The following is a 26987-nucleotide window of genomic DNA, read 5'->3' on the forward strand; positions in this document are numbered from 1 at the left end:
CAGTGAACACTGCTGTGATGATGAGAGCCAGAGTCAAAATCTCTCAGTTTCTTCTTGAATTTATGTTACTCAGCAGAGTTCTATAAACACCTAGGGAAAATAATTTTGTTGCCATCCCTACTTCAAGCTGCTGAAGTTGGCTGCTGATCTCTGGCTTTAAATGAGAATACTTAGAAGATTTTTTCATTTCCTTGAAGTGGGAACGCTGCCCAGGTCCAAACTTGGAAGAGAGTAAAATGATGCTCCTGGAAAAAGGGTTGTGCATTTCAGTGTGTCTGTTGTACACGGTGATTAATTTATAGTATTAGCAAATAAAATCAAGGAAAATGCAGTAGGTTTGTAAGAAGGTATTAAATCACTTGATCTTAGAGATTTTCTTGCACAAGGAGCAATAGATCTATTTCCACTGGTTTCGCTGTGTCTGTTGGATTCCCCCATCATGAATACCATAAGTATTCCTCAGACTTCCCTGGCTGCTGCCTTTCGACCTGCATCCCTTTTATTCTATTCCCTCTACAGTGCCCTCAGCTTCTTCCTGCATGCTGCTGTCAGCTGCTTGAACATCCTCTGGCTTGTCTGCAGCTACAGTGCGTTCCTGGGCCAAGCAAGTCCTGCAGGGCTGAGCTTCTTCCCGCAGCAGCAGTGCTGCTTCTTGCTGTCCTCTCTTGTTTTCCCATAGCTGAAATGGCCTTGATACTTCAACCTTTAAGACTTGTCAGAAATTGGCTGGTGGAGTGGGGAGACATTTAGGGAGACTGGAGAGGGATTAAAGCACAAAGCCAGTGTCACGGAGAAGCCAGACCAGAAGGTTAATTAAGACAATTTTATAGAAGCCACAGACTAATTCAAAAAAATCATGCTGATGTAGTTTCCAGATCTTAAAAGGAACTGAGTTCAGAATGCAAAATTATGCGAAACAAAGCTGGCATTTAAATATGTTCTGTCTTTTCCTTTTAATATATTGTTCTTTTTCAGTCCAAAGTAAGTCTCAAAATAGTCAATAATGATTATAGCTTTGGGGTACCACTTGCTTTTGTATGTTCAGTGGAAAAATCTTCACTTTCTCAACACCCCTTGCAGTGCCTTTAAATAGACATTTGGGTTTCAGCACTAGGCTTATTAATCTATTTCTTCACTACTTCTGAAGAAATCTGCTGACTTTTGGTCTGCTGTGTAAGTCTCTAAATGCAGCTACCTATGAGGAAGGCTATTGGTACATATGGTTGACATAAGTCTTACATTCTTTTCATCATTTGCTTGTATGTATCAGTCTGATGGCCATAGCTATCAGTTAGCAGTCATTCAGAAGTCAAGGCTATGTGTTGTTTTCCTGTCACCTTCCTCACTTTCCAGAAGAGATCTTGGCACCTTGGTGGCTTTCTACTAAATATTGCTAAAAATTCAAAATGTCTGATTTTCCTTATTTCATCATTTTTATTAACGATTTAGATGGGAGAACTGAGTACATTCACAGTAAGATAGCAGATGACATCAAGTTGGGGAGAAATGTCAATCTGCCTCATGGTAGTAAGGCCCTTATAAGGGACCTGGACAGGCTGGACAGCTGGGCTGAGGCCAACAGGGTGAAGTTTAAGAAGACCAAATCTCAGGTCCTGCACTTTGATCACAACAATTCCGTGCAATGCTGTAGCCTTGGGGCAGAGTGGCTGGAAAGCTGTGTGGAAGAAAAGGATCTGGAGAGAGTTGGTTGATGATCAACTGAACATGAGCCAGCAGTGTGCCCAGATGACTGAGAAGGCCAAGGACATCCTGGCTTGTATCAGAAATTGTGGGGCCAGCAGGAGCAGGAGGTGATTGCCCTCCTGTATTCAGCTCTGATGAGGCTGCACCTTGAGTACTGCGTTCAGTTTTGGGCCTTGCACTATAAGAAAGACACTGAGGCCCTGGAGCATATCTAAAAAGGGCAGCAAAGCTTTGGAAAATCTGGGACACAAATTTTATGAGGAATGGCTGAGGGAGTGGGGGTCATTCAGTCTGGAGAGGACACTCAAGGGAGACCTTATCACTCTACAGTGCCCCAAAAGGAAGTTGTGACAAGGTGGGGATTGGCCTTTTCTTCCAGGAAACTAATGATAGGACAAGAGAGAATGGCCTCAAGTTGCACCAGGGGAGGTTCACAGAATCACAGAGTCACAGAATCACAGAATTATAGGGGTTGGAAGGGACCTCTAGAGATCATCGAGTCCAACCCCCCTGCCAAAGCAGGCTCCCTACACCACGTCGCACAGGTAGGCGTCCAGGCGGGTCTTGAATTTCTCCAGAGAAGGAGACTCCACCACCTCCCTGGGCAGCCTGTTCCAGTGCTCCGTCACCCTCACCGTAAAGAAGTTCTTGCGCACATTCGTGCGGAACTTCCTATGCTGGAGTTTCAGCCCATTGCCCCTAGTCCTGTCCCCACGCACTACTGAAAAGAGACCAGCCTCGCCACTATAGCTCCCACACCTCAGGTATTTATAAACCTGGATCAAGTCCCCTCTCAGCCTTCTTTTCTCAAGGCTAAACAGACCCAGTTCCCTAAGTCTCTCCTCGTAGGGGAGATGGTCCAGGCCCTTCACCATCTTTGTGGCCCTCCGCTGGACTCTTTCCAAGAGATCCCTGTCTTTTTTGTACTGGGGAGCCCAGAACTGGACACAGTATTCCAGATGAGGCCTCACCAGGGCAGAGTAGAGGGGGAGGATCACCTCCCTTGACCTGCTGGCTACGCTCTTTTTAATGCATCCCAGTATGCCATTGGCCTTTTTGGCTACAAGGGCACACTGCTGGCTCATGGCCAACCTGTCGTCCACCAGGACGCCCAGGTCCCTCTCAGCGGAGCTCCTCTCCAGCAGGTCTTCCCCCAACCTGTACTGGTGTATGCAATTATTTCTACCTAGTTTCTATTCTACCTATTTCTACTTCAGATAGGATATTGGAAAGATTTCTTCTCATAAAGAGGAGGCATTAGAACAGGTTGTTCAGGGAAGCGGTGGAGTCACTGTCTCTGAAGGTGCTTAAGCAAAGGGTAGGTGTAGTACTTACGGATATGATTTATTGGACAGCGTTGGTTGGTGGGTGGATGGCTGGACTAGATGGTCTTAGAGGTCTTTTCCAACCTTAATGATTCTATGATTCTGTTGTTACTTCTTGTTGAAATTCAAGACTTAAACATGGGTTAGTTGCATTGCTGTTTGCATTTTAAGTTGTTACATTTTAGGACAAATACTATTGCAGTGTCTGGATTCTGGCATTATGAAAAAATGCATCCATTTGACTAAGGAATTATTTTGACAGCTGCAGTAATCAACAGAGATTTTTTGCCTACTGTATGCTTGGATAAAATCTTTCTTGAGAGAAGGGGAAAATACTTTTACATTAACCCTCTCTCTTTAATATAGGATGGAAAGGGTTGTTCTAACTTCCATGTGATTGCATTACCAACCTTGAATTCCTGAATGCATTCTGAAGTTACTGTTTTAGCTCTGGACTGCCTTATTTGCATATAAGATGTCTCCATAATAGATGAAGATTGTTTTCATATAAAGGATTAGCTGCTTGTAGCTGTGGTTTTTGCTATATGAATGAAAATGAATCTACAGATGTTGCTGACCTGTGCCCTGCAGTGCTGTTGCCAGTAAAGTTTGCAAATGGAGGGGAAGATTAGATCTTGATGTGAATGAGAGGCTGTCTCCTAGGTCCCACAATGGTTAGATTCTGCAGAATACGTGTAATATTTGCAGTATTGACTTATCTGTTAATGTATATATGCTTTTAATACATGGGATGAAAAAAATGAGTCTCTTCAATGTTCAGGTGCAGCAAAACCATCAGCTGTTGTGATGATACCTATACATAGTTCAAGATGAATGTGATTAAAGAGCAGTTTAAGGCTGAGAAGTTCTTAATTTTCATATGGCAAATATTCAGTTCCTCTTTCTGTGTGGTTAAGTTTTAATGTCAATATATTATGTTGTTAACATTATTTTCCAGCTCCCGTTGTCTCGTAGTTTGACTTCTCAAATACCTACCCCCTATTGTTGTATGCCACACATCTTTTTTTGCTAGATGTACATTTAGAAGAGGAATATTTTTTTATTTTTTGTTATGTTGTAGTATGAAATGTGGCAAGTAATAAAGTAAAATTGCTTATGTATTGGTTCATTAAAAAATAGCTTTTCCTTATACCTTCCTTGCCCTCTGCTTTTTTCCCCTTTTAGATGTGTGGTCAGCGGGCTGTGTATTGGCTGAGCTGTTACTAGGACAACCAATCTTCCCAGGTGACAGTGGTGTGGATCAGTTGGTGGAAATAATCAAGGTATGGAATTTTAAGTGTTTTTCCAACTCTGTGGGAATCGGAATGAAAATGATCATTGTTATAAGCTTGGCAGCTTACATACTGATACCATTGTACATGTTTACATGTGCCTGTAAACTGTGATTGAAAAAATTTCTCATGCGTTTCTGAGAACTTGATAGTCTTTATTTGCCCATCTTGAAGTCAGGCATGATGGCTGTATCATTTAATTATATAGTTCTTTTTCCTCTTTGCTGTTTGCACTTTCAGTGCGGTTTCAAATGGTGCTTACGTAGTGAGCCAGTGTTTATTAATATGTGATTCTAATTCTTTAAGAATCTAGCTCTTTTCTTTGTTGCATGCAATTAGTAATTAGCTTTGAAAACAGTATTGTTGAATGTCTTTGTGCCAGATTCTTCACGTATGTAGCCTTCTTTTCTTCCTCCTTCCTACCAGCTCTTTGAGATGAGAGGTGAAAATGAGTACTTCTTTTTGCAGACGGAAGAGCAGGACCTAATTAAATGTAGAGCAAAAATACCTTTCACCTGAAAAGCCTTGTTTTTGAAGTGAGAAAGACCTAACGTTTCTAAATGCATGACGTTTACATATTGCTTATGCTCATACACATCTTGATTGATTTAATTTGGTAAACTGTGAATATTCTTTGATTCTCAAATTAGAAGCATGGAACAATAATTCATAGCTTGCAGAATTGGGGCCTAGTTTCGCAGCATGTGTCCAGTTCAGATTTGCTGCCTTCGAAATTATCCTTTCCCTAGTTTAGCTCCCTCCTTGTTCAGCTTCTGTGTTGAAAGAAGCAAGGTTTCCAAAGAGTATATAATTCCTCTAGACTCTTCTGTTCTGTGCTCTTAGCAAGATGACAACCTTACCAAGGAGAAGTTGTGTACACGTGCCTTTTTTCATGTGTTATTGCTGTCTTTGTACCTATCCTATCACAGTGTCTGACACCAGCCAGTACCAAGCTGTCACCCTTTTGTACGGGGAACGTGAGCTGGCAGGGCTCAGAGTTCCTGTGACTGGCTGTACAGTCCCACTCATGTGTGCTCTGACCTTTCTAGGCTCTCACTGTGACTCCTCCAGCCTTTGGCCATGTAAACTTAGCTTCTGCTACAATGGTTTTGTGTCTGTCCTGCTGGAAGTCCTCTAGTCAGCTCCTTTCCTCCAGAGGTCTCTTGCACCTCCTTCTCCTATGACTACCTAGCTTTTTGAATATTGTCTTTCTTCCCTGTGTATCTCAAGCTCAGCAGGTTCACATAGGGTCTGTGTAATAGGAAACAACAGTGGCAGACTAGAACTGCTGTCCTAAATAGAGCTGATGATGCCATGAGTGAGAATTTTCTCCTTTTGAGAAGCGTCTTGGTGCAGTATAGTTCTTCCCATTGCACCTCTTTTGTGAGATGTAAAACAGTCTGTAAACAAGTCAGGTTGGTAGAGTTCCTGTGCAATTTGTGCAATAAACTGTGCTACTTGCCTTCAGATGCTTGCAGAAAAGGCCCTGTTTCCATTCTTGATTAATAGGTACAATCCCAAGAAACTACATCTAAACAAGTTTCTGCAAAAACTACTTTTTATACCATGATGAAAGCACTCTAAAGTCCTTCCATGATTCAGTTAGAAAACTGAGAGAAGCCTTATCAGCAAAACCATAGTGCTCTTCAATTGCTTCGACTTTCACAATGCGAAAGTAAAATAATAAAGGCAATAGATGTCCCTTCATTATGGAGGTGCTTGCCAAGCAGGGAGTTGTTTTGTTCAGAGTTTTTTAGAAGCTGCTTTCATTACTTAGGCACTTTCAGTTCTGCAGTTCTGGGGGTAAACAACTACAGACTAATAGTTCTGTAGCATATATGTGCTCTGATTGTGATAATTTGACTTCGTTTACGCTTGTCTGATTGTGTATTGAAGCAGAGGAATAATAAAATTGTTGATGGCCTGCATACCGCCACCTACAGATTTTTTTAAATGCCACTACCATGATTTATGATAATTCTTATTGACCAGTTCACAGAACCATAAAATACCCAGAGTTGGAAGGGACCCTCAAAGACGATTAAGTCCAATTTAAAACTGAATATATAGTGCTGGCACATTCATGTCTAACAACAGCCAAAGGATTGTTCCGTATAAAGGCTTGAAAATCATTAAGTTACAGCTCGGCGTGATGATTTTCACCTCAGTAGAGACAGACTTCTGAATAATTTCTTTGAATGCAGAAGTAGTAATTCTGAATGATCATCCAAACCTGTGTTTGTTTGGGGGTTTTTTCATCTCCTGTTATGCACGTAGCCCTCTGCATACAAAAATTAAGTAAAACAGCTTAAATGTAGGAATAGCTCCATTTTATAGTAAGCCTAGTCTCTTCATTTAAAAAGCTACAGTACTGAGAAGGTTTTAGCAAAGTCTGAAAGAACAAACACTTGGAGTCTTAGAGTAGTAGTTATTAAATTATGTTCACTAAATCCTTAAAATACAATGGAAAATGTGAAGTTGAGTTGGGTAGGTGCCACGAATAATTTTCTGCCCATATACTTGTTACAGAGACAACATAGATTCTCAAGGCAACAATGGAAGGGAAAATTAATGTAAACTGCGGAACTGTACTGTTTTTCAATACTTCTGCGTATGACATGTTGTGTTGTGCATTTTGTATTAGCTATATATGTTCATAAAAGCACTGGCAAAAGGCTGACGTGAGAATACAGAGGGAATTGCGGTTGAGGATAGTGCAGCCACCAATGCATGAGACATTAGGTTATTTAATACTTTGTTTAGAACAGGATTCATTTAATATTGGTTTTTTATATATAGTTGGCATCCACCTCTTCCATTTGCAGCCCTAAAGTATTACTACTTAAAACTTTATTGGAACATGGACTTATCTTAATGCCAGCTGGCTGTAAAAGAAGCAGAGCGTATGGGATCTACCAACTGTAGGGAATCTCTCATGAGACTGCTTGTTGAACACTGCACCCAGATACTCCAAAATGAGAAGGGAGTGAACCTATCCAAGCAGGTCCAGAGGAGGCCTCGAGGATGCTCAGAGGGCTGGAGCACCTCTCTTGTGAAGGCTGGCAGAGGGAGCTGGGCTTGTTCAGCCTGGGGAAGGCTGTGAGGAAGACTTTCATTACCAAAGGGGGCCTGGCAAGGAAGCTGGGGAGGAATGCTTTATCAGGGAGCAGATTGATAGGCAAGGCTAATGGTTTTAATTGGAAAGAGGGTAGGTATGTATTAGCCACTTGGAAGAAATTCCTTATGAAGAGATCATTGAGGCTCTGGCACAGGCTGCCTGTGGAAGCTATGAGTACCCCATCATCGGAGGTCTTCAAGGCCAGGTTGGATGGGGCCCTGGGCAGCCTGATCAGGTGGGTGGCAATCCTGCCCATGCCAGAGAGTTGCAACTGGATGGGCTTTAAGGTCCCTTTCCAACCCAAGCCATTTTATGATTCTAGAATAAACAGCCATGAACTTTCTAGGAGGTTGCAAGTTGGGACCAGTGGCTTGCTGATATACTGTGACTATTTTGAGGCCTGACTTCTCAGAGAAACACTTGTAATGTGTTTCTGAAGTTTAGAGAAAATTAAGTATGTGAAACTTTCCAAAAGAGCTAGAATTAATATATATATATATATATATATACATATATATATATATACACACACATATATATGTATGTACCCACACATTTGGAAATGCATCTGACTTTGATCACTTGAGAATTATTTGATTCTCCCATGCAAGAGGTCAACTGAGAAATGTTTCTGTTGGTTCCTTTCAATTGAGGATGACTAAGAGTCATGGTCAAACTTGTAGCACTCTTTGGGCCAAGGTAAATTTTTTCTGTTGCTTACTCAACTGTGGATATTCAGTGCGTATTTCACAGTGCAGCAGTTGGATGTTGCATCTGCATACAAAGTTTTTTTGCATTGCACTGAAGAATGACTTTGAAATGCCACACTATTCAGTTAGTTCTCCTTTCTCATGCATTGTGTGGTGACGTCCTTTTCAGTGATTGCAGCCATTAAGACAGACTTTGTGATACTTCAATCCAGCATGGCTTGTTATTTCTGCAGGTTGTATTTTCTGTGTCTTCAGTTCCTTGCTACACCAGAAACATCTTTGTCTTTGATCAGTCTTTGAGTCGCTCACAGCAGTATTCACATACTTCCATTTCATCCAGTCGCATGATGTCTTCTCCAGCCACTTATGCTTTTAGTTTCTCAAGACCTATTGTCGATTTACCAGCAGCTCCAAAAAGCTGCCTTTGTAAATCACAGCATCACATTCATGTAAATCAAAAGACAACATCCTCATTTTTAGCTTCTTTTTCTCTTGTTCTTATTTCTTCAGTCTTTCTTTAGCAGTACTTCCTTTTTTCTTTTGTATTTCTTTCTAGATGTTCTCAGTCTGGCTTGGAGAGAGATCTCTTCAACAGCCTACCTTCGAGACAATGATGCTCAGTATGGCAAAACACTGCCTTGGAGCTGAAAAATAAATCTGAAAAAATAATTATCTAATTACATTCTTCTTGAATTCTTACATCGTTTCTGGAGAGAAATTATATATATGATGTGCTTTTTCCAAGGTTTTATCTTGGATGGTGACTTGCCATTATTTTTAGTTCTTGCGGACTATTCCAAATGTTAGGTTATCCTGTTGCTGGAAATATCTTGAGTAAGTAACCGGATACATTAATTTTAATTTTGAGTGACTGCCTCTTCAGAAATGTGCTGGTTCCTGACGCAGGCACAGCGGCACTGCAAGCACAGCAGTGGTTGTGGTAGAGGAGTGACATCTGAATGAGTACTACACCTGAGAGAGCAGTGATGTGGGTCCCTTCACCATGGGAAAGGTGAAACTGCTCCTGTCAGCAGCCCAGGAGGGTTGCAGTTTTCACCTGACTACAATCCGTTATACAAGCAGGATGTTGCTGAATACAGCTCAGAGAAGAGCTCTCAGCCTGCAAGAGGGAATTTTGAGAGGGTGCAGTCGGTGTAGGCTCCTGTGTGAGTCCTTCTCCTCGTGCTCACAGCTAGGAATCTAATGGTGGTGCCTGCAGGATAACTGAGATGTAAATCCTGCTTTTCCCACACCCTGGGAAAAACTGGCTGAAGTGTTCCCCCAGGCTGACCCATCTTCAACCGCAGCTCCCACAGAGAGGTTACCCAGCAATTCCCCATGCAAAAAGGAAATTTCTGAAGCATTATAGTTTTCTTTCTAAGATACACGCTTAAGTGCATATTTATCTTTGGAAGGATCTTATTTAGCTTCTTCCCACTACTCTGCTTAAAGCAGGAAAAAAACAATCTTTGTCAAAGGAGTGAAACGGCAGCACTCACATGAGCAGACCTGGCATGCTGGGAGGACAGCATCTGCCAATCTGCTTTTCGTTGACTTGACCATAAATATTTTTTCCCTGTCTCGCATTGTTGTCTTGAGCGTGACATGCAGTGACCAACTTCTGACAGCCGTAAGAAACAGCTAGGAGTGTTTTTGGTGTGTTTTCTTTTGGTTCCTTCTGGATTGTGCACTGAAGAAAAAAAAATGAAATCATCTTCCCGTAGTTCTCTGGGTTGGGAATGAGGCAAAGGGGAAAAAAAAATGTATTAAAACCCAAACTTTATAGTATCGAGAATCCTATCCGTGTGTAACTTTTTGATCTGTGACAGTTTTACTGAACTGAACACTAAGTATAGACTGCAATTACAATATATGGCTCACACTCAAATGTCAGGGTGCTATTTTGGGCTTGGTTTTTGCAGTAAAATAAATTCAGTCACAGCAGTTAATGGGGAGAGCGGAGCTGTCTTTTCCGGGAGAAGAGACAAGCAGAGAGAAGACAGCTTATTATCAACTGTGGTCCTGCATGACGGAGGGCTTCCCAGGGACCCATCATTGACTGTACATAACACCTGTGCATCCCTGCTGCAGGATATCATCCGGGTCCTTCCCTTGTTGCCCACAAGGGAAGTGTTCTGGCATTTCACCTCCAGCACACACCACAACTTGCCTGTTCACGTACCTCATGTTATTTCTTGCTTCCAGTGCTTGCTGGCAGGCAGTATAAAAAGATGATGAATAATTATATTCATGTCGGTGGTGACAATGGATTTCTTCCTATTCCTGTTGTGTAGCTGTTCTTACGTTTTTTAAGTAGAAGAAATCTCTATATTTAGTTGGCTTTCGTTTCTGTTTGACAAGACCATGATTTTGAAAGAAAGTGCATATAAAATGTGCAAGTTTTTTACCACAGGCCTCTTGAAGCATTAGTTCAAAACCAACCTGTCTTTACTGCTCGAGATACCAGCAGTATGAATTCAAGTAATTAGTTGGCACACCTCTAGCAACTTACAGACAAGGTGCAGACATGTTTGTAAAAGTAGTAATTATGCCATCTGGTAAACTATACACACCTGGTAGATGTTTCTTCCTGAGATAGCATGGTTTTCATGGGGAGGGCACTATACTGCAGCGTGGTTTCTAGAAGAGTCTGAACTAAATAACAACCTTCTTCTCTCTCAAGTTCACTTCAGCCCTCCCCAGCCAGAGTTTCTGAACTCTGCTTTTAGCTGATTTTGATATTTTGGCTAATAACCAGCAGTAAGTAACGAGGGCTGTCAGAAAGGGCTTTTATTCTACTGAGGTTTATGCAAGCCTTGCAGTTTCCACTTCCTCCTATGTTGAAACAGCATGCTTTTGGTCTCATAGCCCTGTACAGTTCTGCACAGTGAAGCCAGGTGTGGACAGCAGCTGTCTTCAGTTCTGGAGTATAGCTCCTTTTGTGAGAATTCAGTTGCAAGTGAATGAAGATCTTCATGCTATTTGTGATCAGAATCAGGATTTACTCCAGATATAAAAAATTTCCTGTTAGTTTTAGAGATGGGATTATCTGGAGCCTGTAGGTTTTCTTTAATTGCTTAAGATATATGCTGTTATGCTACCTTTGATAACCTGTTAGTGAAAGAAAAAGTATCTGGGGAGCTTCATCTGTTGCAGGTGAATGTCAGGGAAAAACTTTTCAGAAAATCCTTGGAAAATCTCCTACATTCAGTTTCTGTCCTGGGAGAATTCAGGTAGCACCTGTTCTATGAACAAACGTAATCCTTGGTTACTCTTCTTAGATGGTTTATGTGTTTTTATTCAAGTGACAAAGATGACTTCTGAAGACAAAGAGCAAAGGCAATTATCTCTAGCCTGTTGTCTTCCCTTGCAAGATCTTTTCTTATAGGCTCCTTCCATTCAAATGTTCTGTCTTCAATCCATACAGAGTATTTCTTAAAAGCTGTCTAACTTCTGCAAAGTTTGGGGAAACTCATCCATGTATCGAAATACCTGCAAGGAAGATACAGAGAAGACACAGCCAGGTTGTTTTTGGGTCTCCAGTGCCAGAGCAAGAGGCAATGGACACAGACTGGAACACATTAAACTCAAATCCAAACACAAGAAAACAGTTTTTATTATGAAGGTGATTAAATAGTGGAGCCTGGTTCCTGGAGAGATTGTGAAATCCTTGCAGATTTCAGAAGTTGCCTGGATATGGTCCTGAGCTCTTGCTGACCTGCTTGAGCAGAGGCTTGGACCATTCGACCTCCAGAAGTCCCTGCCAGCCTCAGTGTTCTGTGAAACCTGTCAGCAAGGAACATCTGCTCCGTAGTGTTTTCAGAGTTGGTATATCAAGAAGGGTTGTTTCACAGTGTAATTCTGCCAAAAATGTGCAAAGTAATTTATTCTTCTCCTTTGCATTCCAACAGAAATAGCAGTCATATGAATGACTTCTCTTTTTAAAAGAGAAAATGTTTGCCCAGCTTTTGTGATAGCATAAGTGACTGCTGCTACTCAACAAGGTTACTCAAAGGTATTGCTCATGTACCTAAAACTCTGCGTAAGTCAGTAAGTCATGGTTTTACAATGGTGCGGCAGAGTGCCCTGGAGGGTAGGTTGGGGTTATTTCCATCCCTTGCTACAGGACCTCTTCCAGGCATTGCAAGTACCGGAACATTTTTATAGCTTATCACGTCATTCATCCTACTTTTTTTTTTCCCCCCTGGATTGTGATTTGAATATGACAATCTTAAAAGCGACCATTTTTTTTTTCCTGTGTACTTTCCTCCTCTTTTTTTTGGCCTTAATCTGCCTACTCTCAGTACAAAGTGAAAGCATATAGACACCGGTGGCACGGCTCTGCAATCTAGAAAAGAAAGTAAATACACTGAGATATTAATGTAAGACACACATCCTTCAGTATGGGTCAGTTTATGTGTCTGAGGCTGTATAACCAAAAGGTGTGGCTTACCCTTCCTTCATCTAGTATTATCCCTCCTCAAAACCTTTTCAAAGCATTCTTGACATCTTAGGCGTTGTTGATTAAATGCTTCACTGTCCTTGTCACCAAAGCTTCAGCTCAGGAGTTGCTCTCTCACATCATTTGTAGTTAGGTCTGTGGGCTTTGTGAAACGCGTGGCTGGGTGTTGTCCATGGGTCCTCTACTGAAGCTATCTTTGTCTGTCTGATCTGAAATCTCTCCCATCCTATGAGCATTATTTAGGTAAGGATACAGACACTGTGCAGATTCTCATTCTGTGCAGCCTTGGGAACTGAGCCAGATTCCTGAATTTGAGTGATATGAAAAACTTAGTCCTTGCCTCCTCTTAGGAAAGCTATTAAAGAAGGTGGGTTTTTTTCTGAGTGGGGGAGGAGGTGAAGGAAGGCAAGCTTGCCTTTAAACAAGCTCTCTCTGTGCGGTGGAGGCCTTAAAATGCAGTGAGCTGTGAGAAATGGTGAGACAGTAATACAAGTTATCCATAATTTGACAGGAAGTGAAATAATCCAGGGAACTTCCAAGTTTTTGCAAATGGTTTTTGACCTGCATTGAAATTGAAATACTATTTGCAGGTCTGAAATTCCATCCGTTTTTAGAACCAGCACGTTGAGAGCAGCGGTCTCAAAGCCTGGAACCAGGGGAAGGGAGCATTTCTGGCTGCTCTTCTTTTCCTTCAAAGTTTAGCAAAACATAGAGGATCCTGTAAATGGACTCTTTGCTAACACCATAGGCATGCATAGGAAACTTGTCTGTCAGTTGTGAGCGTAACTCTTGGATTGTAGAGGAGGTGGGATTTACGTCTCAGTTAGCAATTGAGAGGTGAGTGTTCTGTGATCATTTCTTTTGTGTAACTTGCCAATTGAATCTATTACCCAGGAAGTGATTGCCTAAAGAAGTTCTGGGGGTTTATTTCCTTTTGCTTTTAATTTAAAGCATTGCTTTATGGTAGATATTCTGCCATATTTTAAATTTCAAAGAGGTAGCAGCCTCCCTCCATAGTAACTCCATAGTAATTTCTTTGTTGAAGTGACACTTGTTCTTGTCCCCTTTGCCTGACTCTTCAGAGTGTGCTTGTGCCATTTCCACTCCTGTAACAGAACAGAAATGTTCACAGGTAGAATATCTGATGAAATACTTCCTTTGCACTCTGCCTTCCTAGCTAATATCGTCATATTTTAGGTTGTTTCCTCATGGAGATAGTGTATAACATCACAGCAGTATGCATGGCAGGAGCAGTGTGGTTGTAAGATTGTCAGAGGGCTGTCGATCATGACTTAAAATGCTTGCCTGTGTTATAGCTGATTAAGGATGCTTCAATCAGCAGTAGTGCTGTATAACATTACAACAAACTTTATTCCCTATTGAAATATCATGAAGTTTGAGAAGGATTCTTGAGTTTTGTGAAAATTTTTGGAAAATAATTAAATCTTTGACTCTCGGCTTGGAGCGTGAGCTCTGCCACCAAGAGACTACTGAAGCTGGGTCAGGAATGACAGAGATGATTGAGGGACTGAAGCATCTGCCATATGAGGAGAGGTTGTGAGAGCTGAGGCTGCTCAGCCTGGAACAGACAAAGGAATTATATCCATGTGCATTAATACGGGTTCTTCTCAGTGGTGCTCTCTTAGACAACAAGAGTCAAGGGGCACAAATTAAAACATGTACGGTTCAATCTGAGCATAGGTTGTGGAGTCTCCATCTGTGGAGATACCCAAAACCCAGCAGAATGCAGTCCTGGGCAGCCTTCCCTATATCTAACGCTGCTTGAACAGTGGATTTGGATCAGATGGCCTCAGGAGGAAGATCCCTTCCAATTGAAACTGGAAGTTTTGTTGTTTTGTCCTCTATATTCACTTACTGATTATATAGATTGATTTCAGTTAAGTTTTCTTGCTATGTAATAGGTTATACTGGGCTCTTCCAGATCCGTGTGAATGTAAAACATATGTAAACAGTGGCTTTTTTTTTTTTTGTCCTTTTTAGGTTCTGGGAACGCCTACAAGGGAGCAAATTAGAGAAATGAATCCAAACTATACTGAATTTAAATTCCCTCAGATTAAGGCACATCCATGGACTAAGGTAAGTCTATATGATCGGATAATAACAACATGTGGGCTGAAACTGAGAAATTCAGGGAGTTAAGTGTATTGTCTTCGTAGCTTTCAGTCTAAAATAGGTACCTTTAACTATGCTGGAGACCCAATAGCTCTTAATATAGGTAAGGATAAAGAAGATATTGAAGCAGTGTATTGCATTATATATTAAGTCTTTTCTTTTTTTTGAGGCTGCCTACAGTGTTTTTTAAAAAACCAAAAACAGTGGTGTCTGTGTTTGTAGTGGATTGCAATATATCTAAATCCTGTCATTCTGCAACTTCGGCTGTGTATAAAAGTCACTTAGAAATGAGAAAGTGTTCCATTGATGCGTGTGACACTTCTGTAATGCTGTTACATAATTTGACAGTGAAGGTTGACAGTCATTTTCTTAACTGGTTCTTTCAAAAAATATTATTATATTTGTAGTCTGGTAGGTGTGTTGTGTAGCGTTTTGGGTTTTTTCTTTCCCGGAGTGACTTAAGACTGTTTTGCTACCTAGTTTTCAGAAGGAGGTACTACTGCAGTAAATACTGGCAATAATATAACCACAGTCATAGTGAAAACTGCTAGCATTAGAGTAGGTTCCTGGTTGCACAGTTAAGCTGTCCTCCTCATGTAGAGGAATGGTAGATTTTTTTATTGGAAAAGTGGTAAAAACTGGTCATTTAATTGCCCTCAAGCTTGTGATTTATGTTAAATATCAAGTTTTAAGCACTGATGCTTGACAGTTAATATTTTCTTGAGGAATATCTGACATAGTTGCAGAATGTTGTCATCATACCTTAATGGTTCAGGTTTTCTTCTGCTATATTCTTTATGTATTCTTACTCCTAGCTGAGTACATGTCCAGGTCAGGCTCTTTAAGACCAGATGCACTGTGGTGGTAGAAACCCTGGTTAACTAGAGCTAATCAAGGGTCTTTCTGGCAGCTGGTCTTGTATCTAGCAGGTATATGCTAAGACAGATATGTTGTTTGTACGATAGATTCTTCAGCGTTTTGTGCACCACTTCAGTTCTCATTTTCCCCAATAATTCCTGGTTTGTATTTCCATATTCTAGTTTCTGTGGATTGGTTAAGTGATTTATAATAGTATGTAAGTCCAGTGATGCTTTTTAGTGTCTTATGTTAACTGGAAACAAAAATAGGACAAATTAAATCCCTGGGAGTTGGTCTCTCCCCTTTCAAATTGCACCATGGTAGAAGTCATGTCACAAGAACAAGCCCAAGAGCCTTCTAGCACAGAATTCTATGGTTGCATATGAATTTCTGCAGTGAGGGTGTTCTGGATTTAGGGATTAAACTAATATGCAGTGGGCCAGGGGTGCTGAGATGTACTGTAGCATATGGAGTTAAACATCGAAGTTAGTCTTTTGCCTGAATAATCTTAAGAATCATCTGCAAGCACTTGACGGTCACAACAGAGACCTTTCAGCAAATGCAAGCTTCAAGAAAAGTGTGTTCCTTCTACATATATGTATTAAACAAACATGAATATGTTTCATCATTCTAAATAGATGTAGGTGAAACCAAATTAATGTGAAAGAATTGAGAGGAGCTTGCCAGGAGATAGCATTGCATTTTGCACTAGGGCACAGTTCTGTTGTGCCCTGTGGCTTCTTACTCTCAACTCATTCCACACATTCTTTGTGACATCAGTTGGGTGCACAGTAGCATTTAAACCAGTTTGCTGCAGTTGAGTGACCTGATGCTTCATTTATGTAATCTGTACTTTACTTATTATACAAGCGCTAAATTAGTAAAAATGGATTATCCAGTACAGTGTTAGCAAAGATACCCATCCACACTTACTTCTAAAGACCCTTTCCTTTCAACATTTTACTGTTGAGCTATGAAAGATTTCATTAAGTGGCAGTAGTGCTTAGGATTGCTCTTTCTTACCCAGCTGTATTGGTATAAATTATCACAGAGTCTTAGAATGTCTCCAGTTGGAAGGAATCATTGAGCTCGACTCCTGGCCCCACACAGCAGCACATAAAATCCAAACCCTATGTCTGAGAGCTGTGTCCAGACACTCCTTGCACTCTGGCACTCAGAGCCATGCCCACCGCCCTGTGGTGCAGCCCCTGTCCCTGACCCCCATCTGCTCCTCCCCTGGCACAGCTCCATGCCGTTCCCTCGGGCCCTGTCGATGTCACACAGAGCAGAGCTCAGTGCTGCCCAATCACTCCCTGTGAGGAGCTGCAGCTGCCATCAGGCCCTCCTCTACGCTGAGCACAGCTTGGAACCTCAGTTGCTCCTCATACACTTTACTATCCAGAACCTTCCCCTTCTTTGCAGCCCTCCTTTGGAAGCTCTCTCACAGTTTTATGTCCTTCTTACATTGCGGCACCCAAAGCTTGTACCCAGTGCTGGAGGTGAGGCCATGTAGCACAGCAGAGCAGGACAACCCCTCCCCCGGCCTGGCTGGCAGAGCTGGGCCTGATGCTCAGATTCACCTTTCCATCAGGCAGAACCCTCAGATTCCTTTCAGCAGTGCTTCTCTCCAGCGTCCCATTCCCTAGTCTGTGCACATATTCAAGATTGCCCCTTCCCAGCTGCAGAATCCAGCCCTTGATGTGGTCGATGATTGCTTAGCACTACAGTTTGTCAAGATCTCTCTGTAAAGCCTCCCCACCCTCTGGGGAGTCAACAGCTCCTCTTAACTTAGTATCATATGTTTGAGTCCTGCATCTAGGTCATTTAGGAAAACACTGAAGAGAACTGCTCCTAAAATAGAACCGTGTGGGACCTCACTAGTGACTGGCCACCGGCCTGATGTGACCCCCACAACCATTGGAGCCTGACCCATGCCACAGTTCTTCCATAGCCTCACGTTGTTGTCCAGCTACATTGTTGTCTCTGGAAGGATACTGTGAGAAACAGCATCAAAAGCTTTGCTGAAATAAATAAATAATAGCAGATGACCAAAGAATTAAGACTACTAAATACAGAAGTGTCTGTCCTCTTGAAGTTTCTGTATTTTAGAACTGGAAATATTGACTAGGAAAGTACTTCTGCACTATCATTGCAGAAATGCAGTCTAATCAGCAGGAAAGGGGAAAGGGCAAGTAGTTTTTGTTATGCGTGTAACTAGAGTGCTGTAAGTAGTTGCCAGCAGGACTTCAATTTTGAAAGCTTCAACCCCAGTAACACAAACATTTGTCATCTGGGTTAAAGAATTACTGAAGATACTGTATTTAGAAGGCTGTTATTTTTGTGATCTAGTTATAACTGGAGGACTCAGAGTTATTTTTTGTGTGGAAAAGCTTCCAGGCAGCTATTTATCAGGATGTTTAGAGGCAAAAAAAAAGTCACTCCCTCATGTAGGCTCTTTGACACGGGAGCTTTCTCACTGTTGTTTCAAAACATTTCAGGGAAATTTATCTGGTTTGCAAAAGTATGTTTGGATTACAATTAAAAGGATTCCAATCCTTTTACGCTGTATAAAAATAAATTACATTTGAAATTCTACGAGGAGGTCTTCCATTGAACGTACCTGGTGTGGTGCTCTGCTCTCTGGGTATTTCTGGCAAGTTTTGAACAAGCTGGCCCAGTGGGATGTACTATAGCAGTGATGCCTATAGCAGAGAGATTGGAGCTGAATGATCTTAAAGGTCCCTTCCAACCCCACACAATTCTGTGCTTCTGTAATATCGCTAATACTATGAAGTATTAGGCGTACATTTTAGATTGAATATTGTGTGCATTGGGTGTGTCTGTGTGTGTAGTCTTTGTATGTGTTTTACCACTCTGCTCACTGGTCCTTTATTGTTGAATTTTGCTGTCCTTGCAGCAGGCAGTCCTGCCTGACACCTTCCCCTCACCATGGGACTGGGACATAAGCAGTCTGGTCTCTCTCATGACTGTTTTTTTCCACCCTCCCAGATCAGCCTCATCCTGTCCTACTCCTGCTCTCCTGGTTCTTGTCTGGCTTTGAGGCAGATTGTTTTGCTTGTAATACATCCAAGTGACTGCTCATATTGTAGATTCAAGAAAGAATACCAAGTGGTAAAAAGGATAAATAGTTTCTTTTGTCACTCCTAATTATAACTGATGACAAAAGAAAATGGAAATTCTTCTGTCAGAAGTCTTTGTTGGTGACCTTGCATTTGAAATTAAGTGGCAAACTCTTCCGAGTTTGGAGCCTGATCTTTTGTAGATACACAGAGGTTAGATATTTCCTTAGATGCAATTTCACATTTGGCTCAAGTTTGCCATGAATCGGGGTCTGCCTTCCAGTTCCCTCCTGCATATTCTTGATGCCTTCCTTTTGCGTTCTTGTTTATATAGTAGCAAACACCTCTTGGGGGAGGAAAAAAACCAAACACGTTATTCAAGATTTGGATTAGCTTTCTTACCTGACTGCTCATTCAGGCCCAACTGTACGTACTGGGACAAGAGAATGGGGCAGACTTGCAGGGCCAGGAGAAAGGCAGGACTGTCTTTTCCGGCATGGTCTCAAGGTGTTTGACTGACTGTCGTGAAACCTTGGTTCTTTTTGAAGAGTACAGTTCTACTTTATACTTGATGTGTAATGAGTTTCCAAGCAAACAGTGAAAAGAGCTCTGCAGGAGGCAAACTTAAAAGCAAGAAGAGAAAGCCAGGTTTTTCTGCCAATTTCATGTTTTCCAGATTCCTTTGTAGGAGCAAAGGATTTTTGGATAGTGTAAATCTCTTATCTCCATCAGATGTGTGAGAACAGAAGCCAGGTTGTGTAGGTGATAAATTGCCCTGCCTCACAGCCCTATTTGTATGCGGTAAAGAAAGTACTGCGTAATGACAAATAAGTGAGCATTCCTTAATATTAAGACGTGATTTGCATGAGTGCAATATAGCAATCAAATGCTAAGTTTAACAGGTCTTCTGCAGCATAGTGTCTGTTCTGCTGTCCTATTCCAACACGTCTGCCGAAGCTGTTCCTTGTGGCTGTCCTGCTGAGGCTGGGATCATTTCCAGAGGCAGATTTTTTTCGAGTTCTGTCTGAGGAGAAGGGGAGCTTGTTCCGCTTGGCTGTGTTGCTCGCCTGTAGAGCTTGCTAGAAGCCAAGCATGTGCTGGTTAATAAAGGCTTCTCGGTGCTGGTTTTGCTGGGACCTCAGTGGAATTAGCCCAATAACAAGTGTGTGGTCTCAGCAAGAAGGAGCACTGCAGACAGGTTTCTGGTTCTGTTCCCACTTCTGTGTCGGCTCATTTGTAAGCCACTTAACCCTTCTGTCATCATTCCTCTGGCTGGGGAAGTGCCATCAGACGGGGATTTTTGACTACTAAGGCGTTAGCTATTTTTGAGAGGCTTTTAAGAAAAAATGCACAGGAATTCAGTCAGAGAGGATGGACTTCTTTTAATCTTCATTTGCATCACATATGTTCTACGCACTTCAAAAATAGAAAACTGGTGTATTTCAGAAATCCCCTTCCAGAATTCCCAGCCACTTGGAACAAGACTGATCCTCAGAGCAGGAGTTCAGCGTTAGCTTTGTGTTTCTTTGTGTTCGGGTGAAGCTCAATCCAGAAGTTGCTGCTTTGCATGCGTCTCCTCCTTTTCCTTCTGTGTTTGTGAACATCATGTTTCTCATAAAGCTTATTATGTTTCACTTGCGTGACTGAAACACTGCTTCGTGTCGTGAAGCTGTGCTGATGGTATTGTGTGATTGCATTTCAAACAAGTTGACTTGAGGGGTCGTGTCCTACATCTGACAGCTTTGATGGCTTGCAAACAGGAGGAGCTTTCCCTGTTTCTTAGTACTGACCTGTTTTCAGAGAGGCTCTATCCCCTCCTCCCCAGCCTGGGGCATGTGCCATCAAAATGTGCTTACGGACCAAGAGGGATGTATGCGGGCTGTGCAGTGGGGCTGTGGGTGGTTCTTGGCAGTACGCACAGGGCTCCAGAGCTGGCAGGGAAATTTCTAACTGCAGTGTCACTGGCTTGATGCGTTAGCAACAGATGTCATTTTAATAAGCCTCTGCTCTCTTAGGAGCACAGCACGCTAGCAGGACTCGTGTACGCACTCGTGGTGTAGGGAACCTGCTCGTGGTGTAGGGAACCTGCTTTGGCAGGGGGGTTGGACTCGATGATCTCTAGAGGTCCCTTCCAACCCCTACAATTCTGTGATTTTGTGACTCGCAATCTGCATGCAAAACACACAGCGGGTGATGGCAGGAGCAATGTCTTTTAATACGCACTGGCTGGAAGAGCACCTTGCTGTAACATTGTGGATGCGTAATTAGACCAAGGCGGTGGAGCTCCATGTTGTGTATGGCAAGTCAATGAGCTGAAAGTCAGACCAGGCATTCTGCTGAAACAATGCTCAGCTCTTGCCTTGTGGGGTTTCATTTGAGGGCTGAATGCTGATGTAAGTGCAGTGAAAGAGAGCACCCTATGCTTCCCATCCTTTTCCTTGCAGTGTCCATGGATATAAAAATAAGAATTGAAATTCAGAAAGGGTGTGAACTCTACTACCCTCGTAGGAAGCATTTCAAATCAGAGAGACAGTATGTGACTTGCTCTGCTAGCGCACAAAGGCTTCTTCTAAATCGATGTCATTTGGGGCTGAAAGCCCAGTAGTGCACCTGGGCCATTTAGGCCTGACAGTCATTGTGCAGTATTGGAGATGGTGGTGATTCCTGAAAAATGGACAGGGAGCTTCACGAGAGAGATCACACCAATAATGGCATAACGCAGGAAGGAAATAGGCAATTGCCTGGCCTCACTGCCTGCAGTCATGGGCATTCGAGCATCACCAGCATGCCTGAACACAGAACGGACTTGTTCTGGTCCCTCAGCTTTTTGGTGAGGTATTCATCTATTGGAATCTGATGGAAAACAAACAAAACGAAAACACCAAAAGCTGTGGTTTTGGATGAGTCAGCATTTCCATTTTACATGACCGCGCAGAGATTTTGTAACTCATCCAAAAAGAGCCGGTGATTATTTGGGTCTCAGCCTGAAATTCATTGCTTGGCAGAAACTTAAGAGGTTTTGAGTTATGCAAGTGCAAATTTTCCTTGAAGAATACTGTACTGTAAAGCCTTTTTATTTTATTTTATTTTATTTTTGCATTTGTTTATCTCCAAAACAGGTTCATTTTTTAAAATGAAAACTTGAGCCTTCGGTCCCTGCAGTGGACAAAATAGCCTTACCAAAGGTCTTGTTTCATTTTAGAAAAATGAATTGCTGCGCCGGTGGGGTAGTATCTGATCGCTTGAAAAAGTTCCTGTCAGTGTTTTATTTTTGGTTCTGTTTGTGGACTTGCTGTGCATTTTGCCCGGCCGTATTTAGTCTGCATACTAAATGGTAGTCTGCCCAAACACTTTACTTTGTGCACTTAGCTTTTTGTTTTGTTTTGTTTTGTTTTCCTTCTTTTGGTTTGGTTTTATTTTTTATTTCTTTTTCCTTTTCTCCTTTTTGTTTCCTTTACGATTTCTTTATTTCTTTTGCTTTCACCCAGATGTACCTTAAACTGAGACAGACTTTGCTCCGAAGGGCCGGATTTTAGTCCGTGCACTAAATTTTAGTCCGCAGACTAAAAAAATAATCCGCGGATTATTTGCTACCTCCATTCCCTCACTGAGAACTACCCAAACCTGAAGCTTTGGCTGCACCCCACGGCCGGGGGGGGCTCACAGCTAGCAGGGAGCCCTGCCCTCTGTCCCCTGCCTAGTGGTGACCGTCCCCGGCTCCACACGAGTGTAGTTCTCAGTGGGTGAATTTGTCAGCCTTCCCGGTGGGGCTGTGTGGGATCAGAAGAGCTGGAAGATGCAGGGTTGGGAGGGAGGGGGGTTGCTTTTAGTTTTAGCGTGTTAGTCCAAAGGAGAGGGGGGGAACAAATTGAGGGAAAATTTCTTAATCAGTGGGTGCGACGATATGAGGGAGAAAGACCCGTAGTAGAAAGGAAATTCAGTCCATACCCGCACTCCTGAGGTGGTATCTCCAGTTCCTGAAGAATCCTAAAGAGATCACATCAGCAAACAAACTCCAGTGGTGGGGGAAGTCAATCCAAAATGGAGAATAATCCGCGGCGGCCTGAGGCACCCATAGCTCACGCAAATTGAAAGCATCCAAATTGGAAGGACAGAGCCCAGATTTTTATTTTCTTTTCAGCACCAATTATAAATTGCTAGGGGTTTGGCTTTTTTTCAGAAAAAAAATAAAAATAAAGAATCAAGTTTGCATTGTGTCTCTGGGACAGATTTACAAGTGGGATGCACTTCTGGAGACAAACTAATTCGGACCCATTGTCTGTGGACATTTATACCCAGGACCAAAGACTGAAAATTCTTTGTGATGAGAATTTCGATTACCCTTTTAGTTCGAGTTTTGATTTCGATTTTTTTTTTATTTTATTTTTTTAGTAAATGCACTGGCATTGGAACATAAATTTAATAGAATAATGTTTCTATACTATGCCTCACCATTGCACAATCAATTTATTGGCATACACTATGGTGAAGTTGGACTTGCTGCTATGGAGACTGATGTTAAAAGTTTCTAATTGTATAAACATTTTCTATGTCTCCCACACCATGGATTTCTTATAATATTGGATATATTTTTCCTTGCTGAACTTATTCTCATTTGGATTGACTCCCCCTGTTTGGATTATTTCACTGCATTATCTTTAGGACTCGTCAGGAACAGGACATTTCACCTCAGGAGTACGGGTATGTACTGAAACATTTTTTCAAACTACTAGGCCTAGCCTTGAAAAAAGGAGAGGAATGCTAGAAGGGGTATTTGAGTCGAGCGAGCATCCCTGAAGCAGCAGACAGGCAAATGGATTTTTTTACCACAAGGTAATGAGGAGGAGATAGGCTTAGATGTGCAGCTCTTTTCCACGTGTTAGCCACTACTTGGTGAGGGGGGGGGAAGATGAGTGAGGACTCAACAGTAATTTGGGTTTTCCCCTCCCTGATTCTGGAACAGCAAGGGCAGCCCTCGGGCACTGCCTGCCCCAGATGCGTGGTTGCTCATTCAGGAGCAGGCCGAGTTTAGGAAGAGGCTTGTGAGGGTTTCACTGCCAAAATGAAGAGCTTAAGAGTTAGACAGATGAGAGAACTTCTCTTATAGACAGCAGGTCTGTTCCTCAGCCTGCCTGTTGATGTGCTCCAGATAAAGACTCATTGTCTTTTCCTAAAGGAAAAACAAAATGATATATTTTTTAAAATCTGTGTAGTGGCTGATGAATGAGCTGTCCTGAGGGAAAAACACAGCTGAATATGAAGTTTCAAGCTGTGGTAAATCAAGCTTGTTAAAACACTAGTAAAGAAGATACAGGAGTGAGACCTCTCAGTAAATATCAGAAGACTTCACTTCAGTGGTTTTACCTCAAGACATGCTTATTTACACTATTTACCACAGGGAAAGAAACAGAAGTCACTTTGACTCCATGTGTCCCAGACACAGGAGCTAGCACAACATGTGTGGAACTCACACAAGTGCTCTCCAGCACCCTTGGAGGACTTGTGTCCAATTCCCATTCACCAGAACACGCTCTTTGGCTTACAGCCTACCCAGGGAGTGCCTGTGCAAGTTCCTAACTGCAGGCAGTTAGCATGTCATGCACCGATTAATTTCTCCTAGGTGCTGCATGATGTTTATTCGCTTGTGGTGGTGCAAGAGCATTTTGGATTAGCTCAGCTTTTATCAAAACTGCTGTCATTAGAACTTATTCACCCCAGACTCGCTGCCTTTTCAGCAGCCTGTGCATCACCTGTAACATGGAAGCATAGAATCCTCAGAGTTGGAAGGGACCTTTAGAAGTCATCTGATCCAGCTCCTCTGCAATGAACAGGGATACTAGAGCTAGACCAGAGTGCTCAGAGTCTGATCCAGACCATCCTTGAATGTCTCCAGGGATGGGGCTTCCACCACATCTCTGTGCAGACTCACCTCTCTCTCTCTGTAAAAGATTTTTTCCTTACATCCAACCTAAATCTACTCTCTTTACTTTTCCCTTGCCCTTTGAAAGACCCTGCTAAAGAGCTTGTCCCCTGCTTTCTTGTAGCTCCTCACTAGATATTGAAAGGCCACGACCAGGTCACCTTGGAGCCTTCTCTTCTCCAGGCTGGACAGCCCCAGCTCTCTAAGCTTATTTTCATAGGGAAGGTATTCCATCCTTTGGATCATTTTTGTGTCCCTTCTCTGGACATGCTCCAGCAGGTCTATGTATTTCCTGTACTGAGGACTCCACATCTGGTCTTAGTACTCCAGATGAGGTCTCTCCAGCACAGAGCAGAGAGGGAGAATTGTCTCCATCACCCTGCTGGCCGTGTTTCCTTTGATGCAGCACAGTTGGCTTTCCGGGCTGCAAGGGCAGAGTGCTGGCTTGTGTCCAGCTGCCATCTGCCAGTATCCCCAAGTCCTTTGTTACAGGGCTGTGCTCCATCCTTTCATCCCCTCAGCTTGTACTGATAGTGGAGGTTTCCTTGGCGCAGGTGCACGATCTTGCACTTGACTTTGTTGATGCTTAATTCTCCTGGGCCCACTGCTCAAGCCTGTCGAGGTCCGTCTGGATGGCATCCCATCCCCTGGACATGTCAGCTGCACCCCACAGCTTGGTGTCATCTGCAAACTTACTGAGGGTTCACTCAACTCCACTGTCAGTGTCACTGATGAAGATATTGGAGGCTGTCTGTCCCTGCACTGACCCCTGGGGAATGTTGCTCATTATTGATCTCCATCCAGACATTGAGCCATTGATAATCACTCTCTGGGTTCAATCTTGCAGCCAGTTCTTTGTCCATCAAACAATCCCCTCATCAAATCCATATCTGTCCAGTCTGGGGAGAAGGATGTTGTGAGGTACCATATCAAAGTTCTTACTGAGGTTCAGATAGATGACATCAGTGGCTCTTCCCTTGTCTACTGATGCAATGACACCATCATTGATGACAGATAGGTTGGTTGAACAAGATTTGCCCTTGGTGAAGCCATGCTGGTTCTCCTGTATCACCTCCTTGTCTTCCATGCTCCTTAGCATAGCTTCTAGGAGGATCCTTGATTTTTCCCGGCACAAAGGTGAGACCAACAGGTTGGTAATTCCCTGGGTCATCCTTCTGACCCTTCTTAAAAATGGGTATGATGTTGCCTTTTTTCCACTCACCAGGGGCTTCACCTGACTGCCATGGTTTTTCAAATACCACTGAGAGTGGCTTTGGTGACTACATGAGCCAATTCCCTCAGCACTCTAGGCTGCATCTCATCAGGACCCACAGACTTGTGAATGTTCTGGTTCCTCGAATACGAACCTGGTCTTTGTTCACAACCAGAGGGGCATTGCTTCCCCAGTCCCCTCCTTCCAAACCAATCATGTGAGGGCTGTGTGACAGGCAGTTAACAGAGAAGACAAAGGCAAAAGAGTTGTTGAGTGACTCAGCCTTCTTCTTGTCTGTTGTTACCAGTTTGCCTGTTTCACTCACTAGTGGAGAGGTACATTCTCTTGGACTTTCCTTTTCTGATTAGGGTACCCATAGAAGCCTTTCTTGTTCTTCTTGGCACCCCTTGCCAAGTTTCATTCAAGTTGGGTCTTGGCTTTCCTTATCCTATCCCCATGTGTCCTAACAGCTTCTTTATACTTTTCCCACAGTACTTGTCCCTGTTTCCACTACTTGTGCATTGTCTTCTTGCTTTCCAGTTTGACCAGCAGGTCCTGTTGAGCCATACTAGTGTCTTGCCTCCTTTCCTGACTTCACAGTTCAACATAGTGAGAGGCCATCCAGGTCACCTACATGATAACCTTCTATTTTGTTTGTTATGTAAGAAGAGAGGAGGATGGGAGCATTTTTAGGTGTGTTTATAGCTTTTCTTAGAGGTTTAACACAAAGCTGCAGTGAGGAACTGCTGTGAGCTTTGTGTTGTCATCAGCCCGGGTAAAAGTCTTTTAGAATAGAATAGTTGGTTTTCTTGACACAGCTTTCAGCCTTAGAAATACCAGATGTGCAAGAGTTATCCCATTATAGGAATGACTTGCCAGAATAAGGTTAAGGAAGGAGAAACCTGCAAGTTCGAGCTAGACATTTCCTGCACCCCACCCTCGCTTCCCTTGTTGTTCTCCAAAGTTGAACAGCAGCCTCCATAGCAACAATCTGACCTACTGCCTGCAAAGGTCCATGTTAGTAAGACTTCATTCACTAGCAAAAAATAAAAAGAAAAATGAAAAGAAAGAAAGAAAAAAAAAATAGTGGGGCCCTATTCAATTTTTGCATTCAGTGAATCCTGCTCATTTGAACCCTTTCTCCCCACCTTCACTCCACCCCATGTGCATGG

General features: G+C 42.6%; 1 protein-coding gene across 2 annotated transcripts in view; it reads left to right on the plus strand.

Annotated features, from left to right (window-relative positions):
* The window catches only part of GSK3B (glycogen synthase kinase 3 beta), a 138985-nt gene that overhangs the window by 97548 nt on the left and 14450 nt on the right, over window positions 1-26987 (plus strand). Inside the window, exons 7-9 of one of the 2 annotated variants that reach the window (XM_072331184.1) lie at window positions 4215-4312; window positions 14613-14708; window positions 23345-23383. In XM_072331184.1, the coding sequence (XP_072187285.1) occupies window positions 4215-4312; window positions 14613-14708; window positions 23345-23383 (233 nt within the window). The remainder of the gene's footprint in view (window positions 1-4214; window positions 4313-14612; window positions 14709-23344; window positions 23384-26987) is intronic. The other variant, XM_072331174.1, reaches the window with a different exon arrangement.

This window comes from Excalfactoria chinensis, chromosome 1 (assembly GCF_039878825.1).
Source record: "Excalfactoria chinensis isolate bCotChi1 chromosome 1, bCotChi1.hap2, whole genome shotgun sequence".
Taxonomy (NCBI): domain Eukaryota; kingdom Metazoa; phylum Chordata; class Aves; order Galliformes; family Phasianidae; genus Excalfactoria; species Excalfactoria chinensis.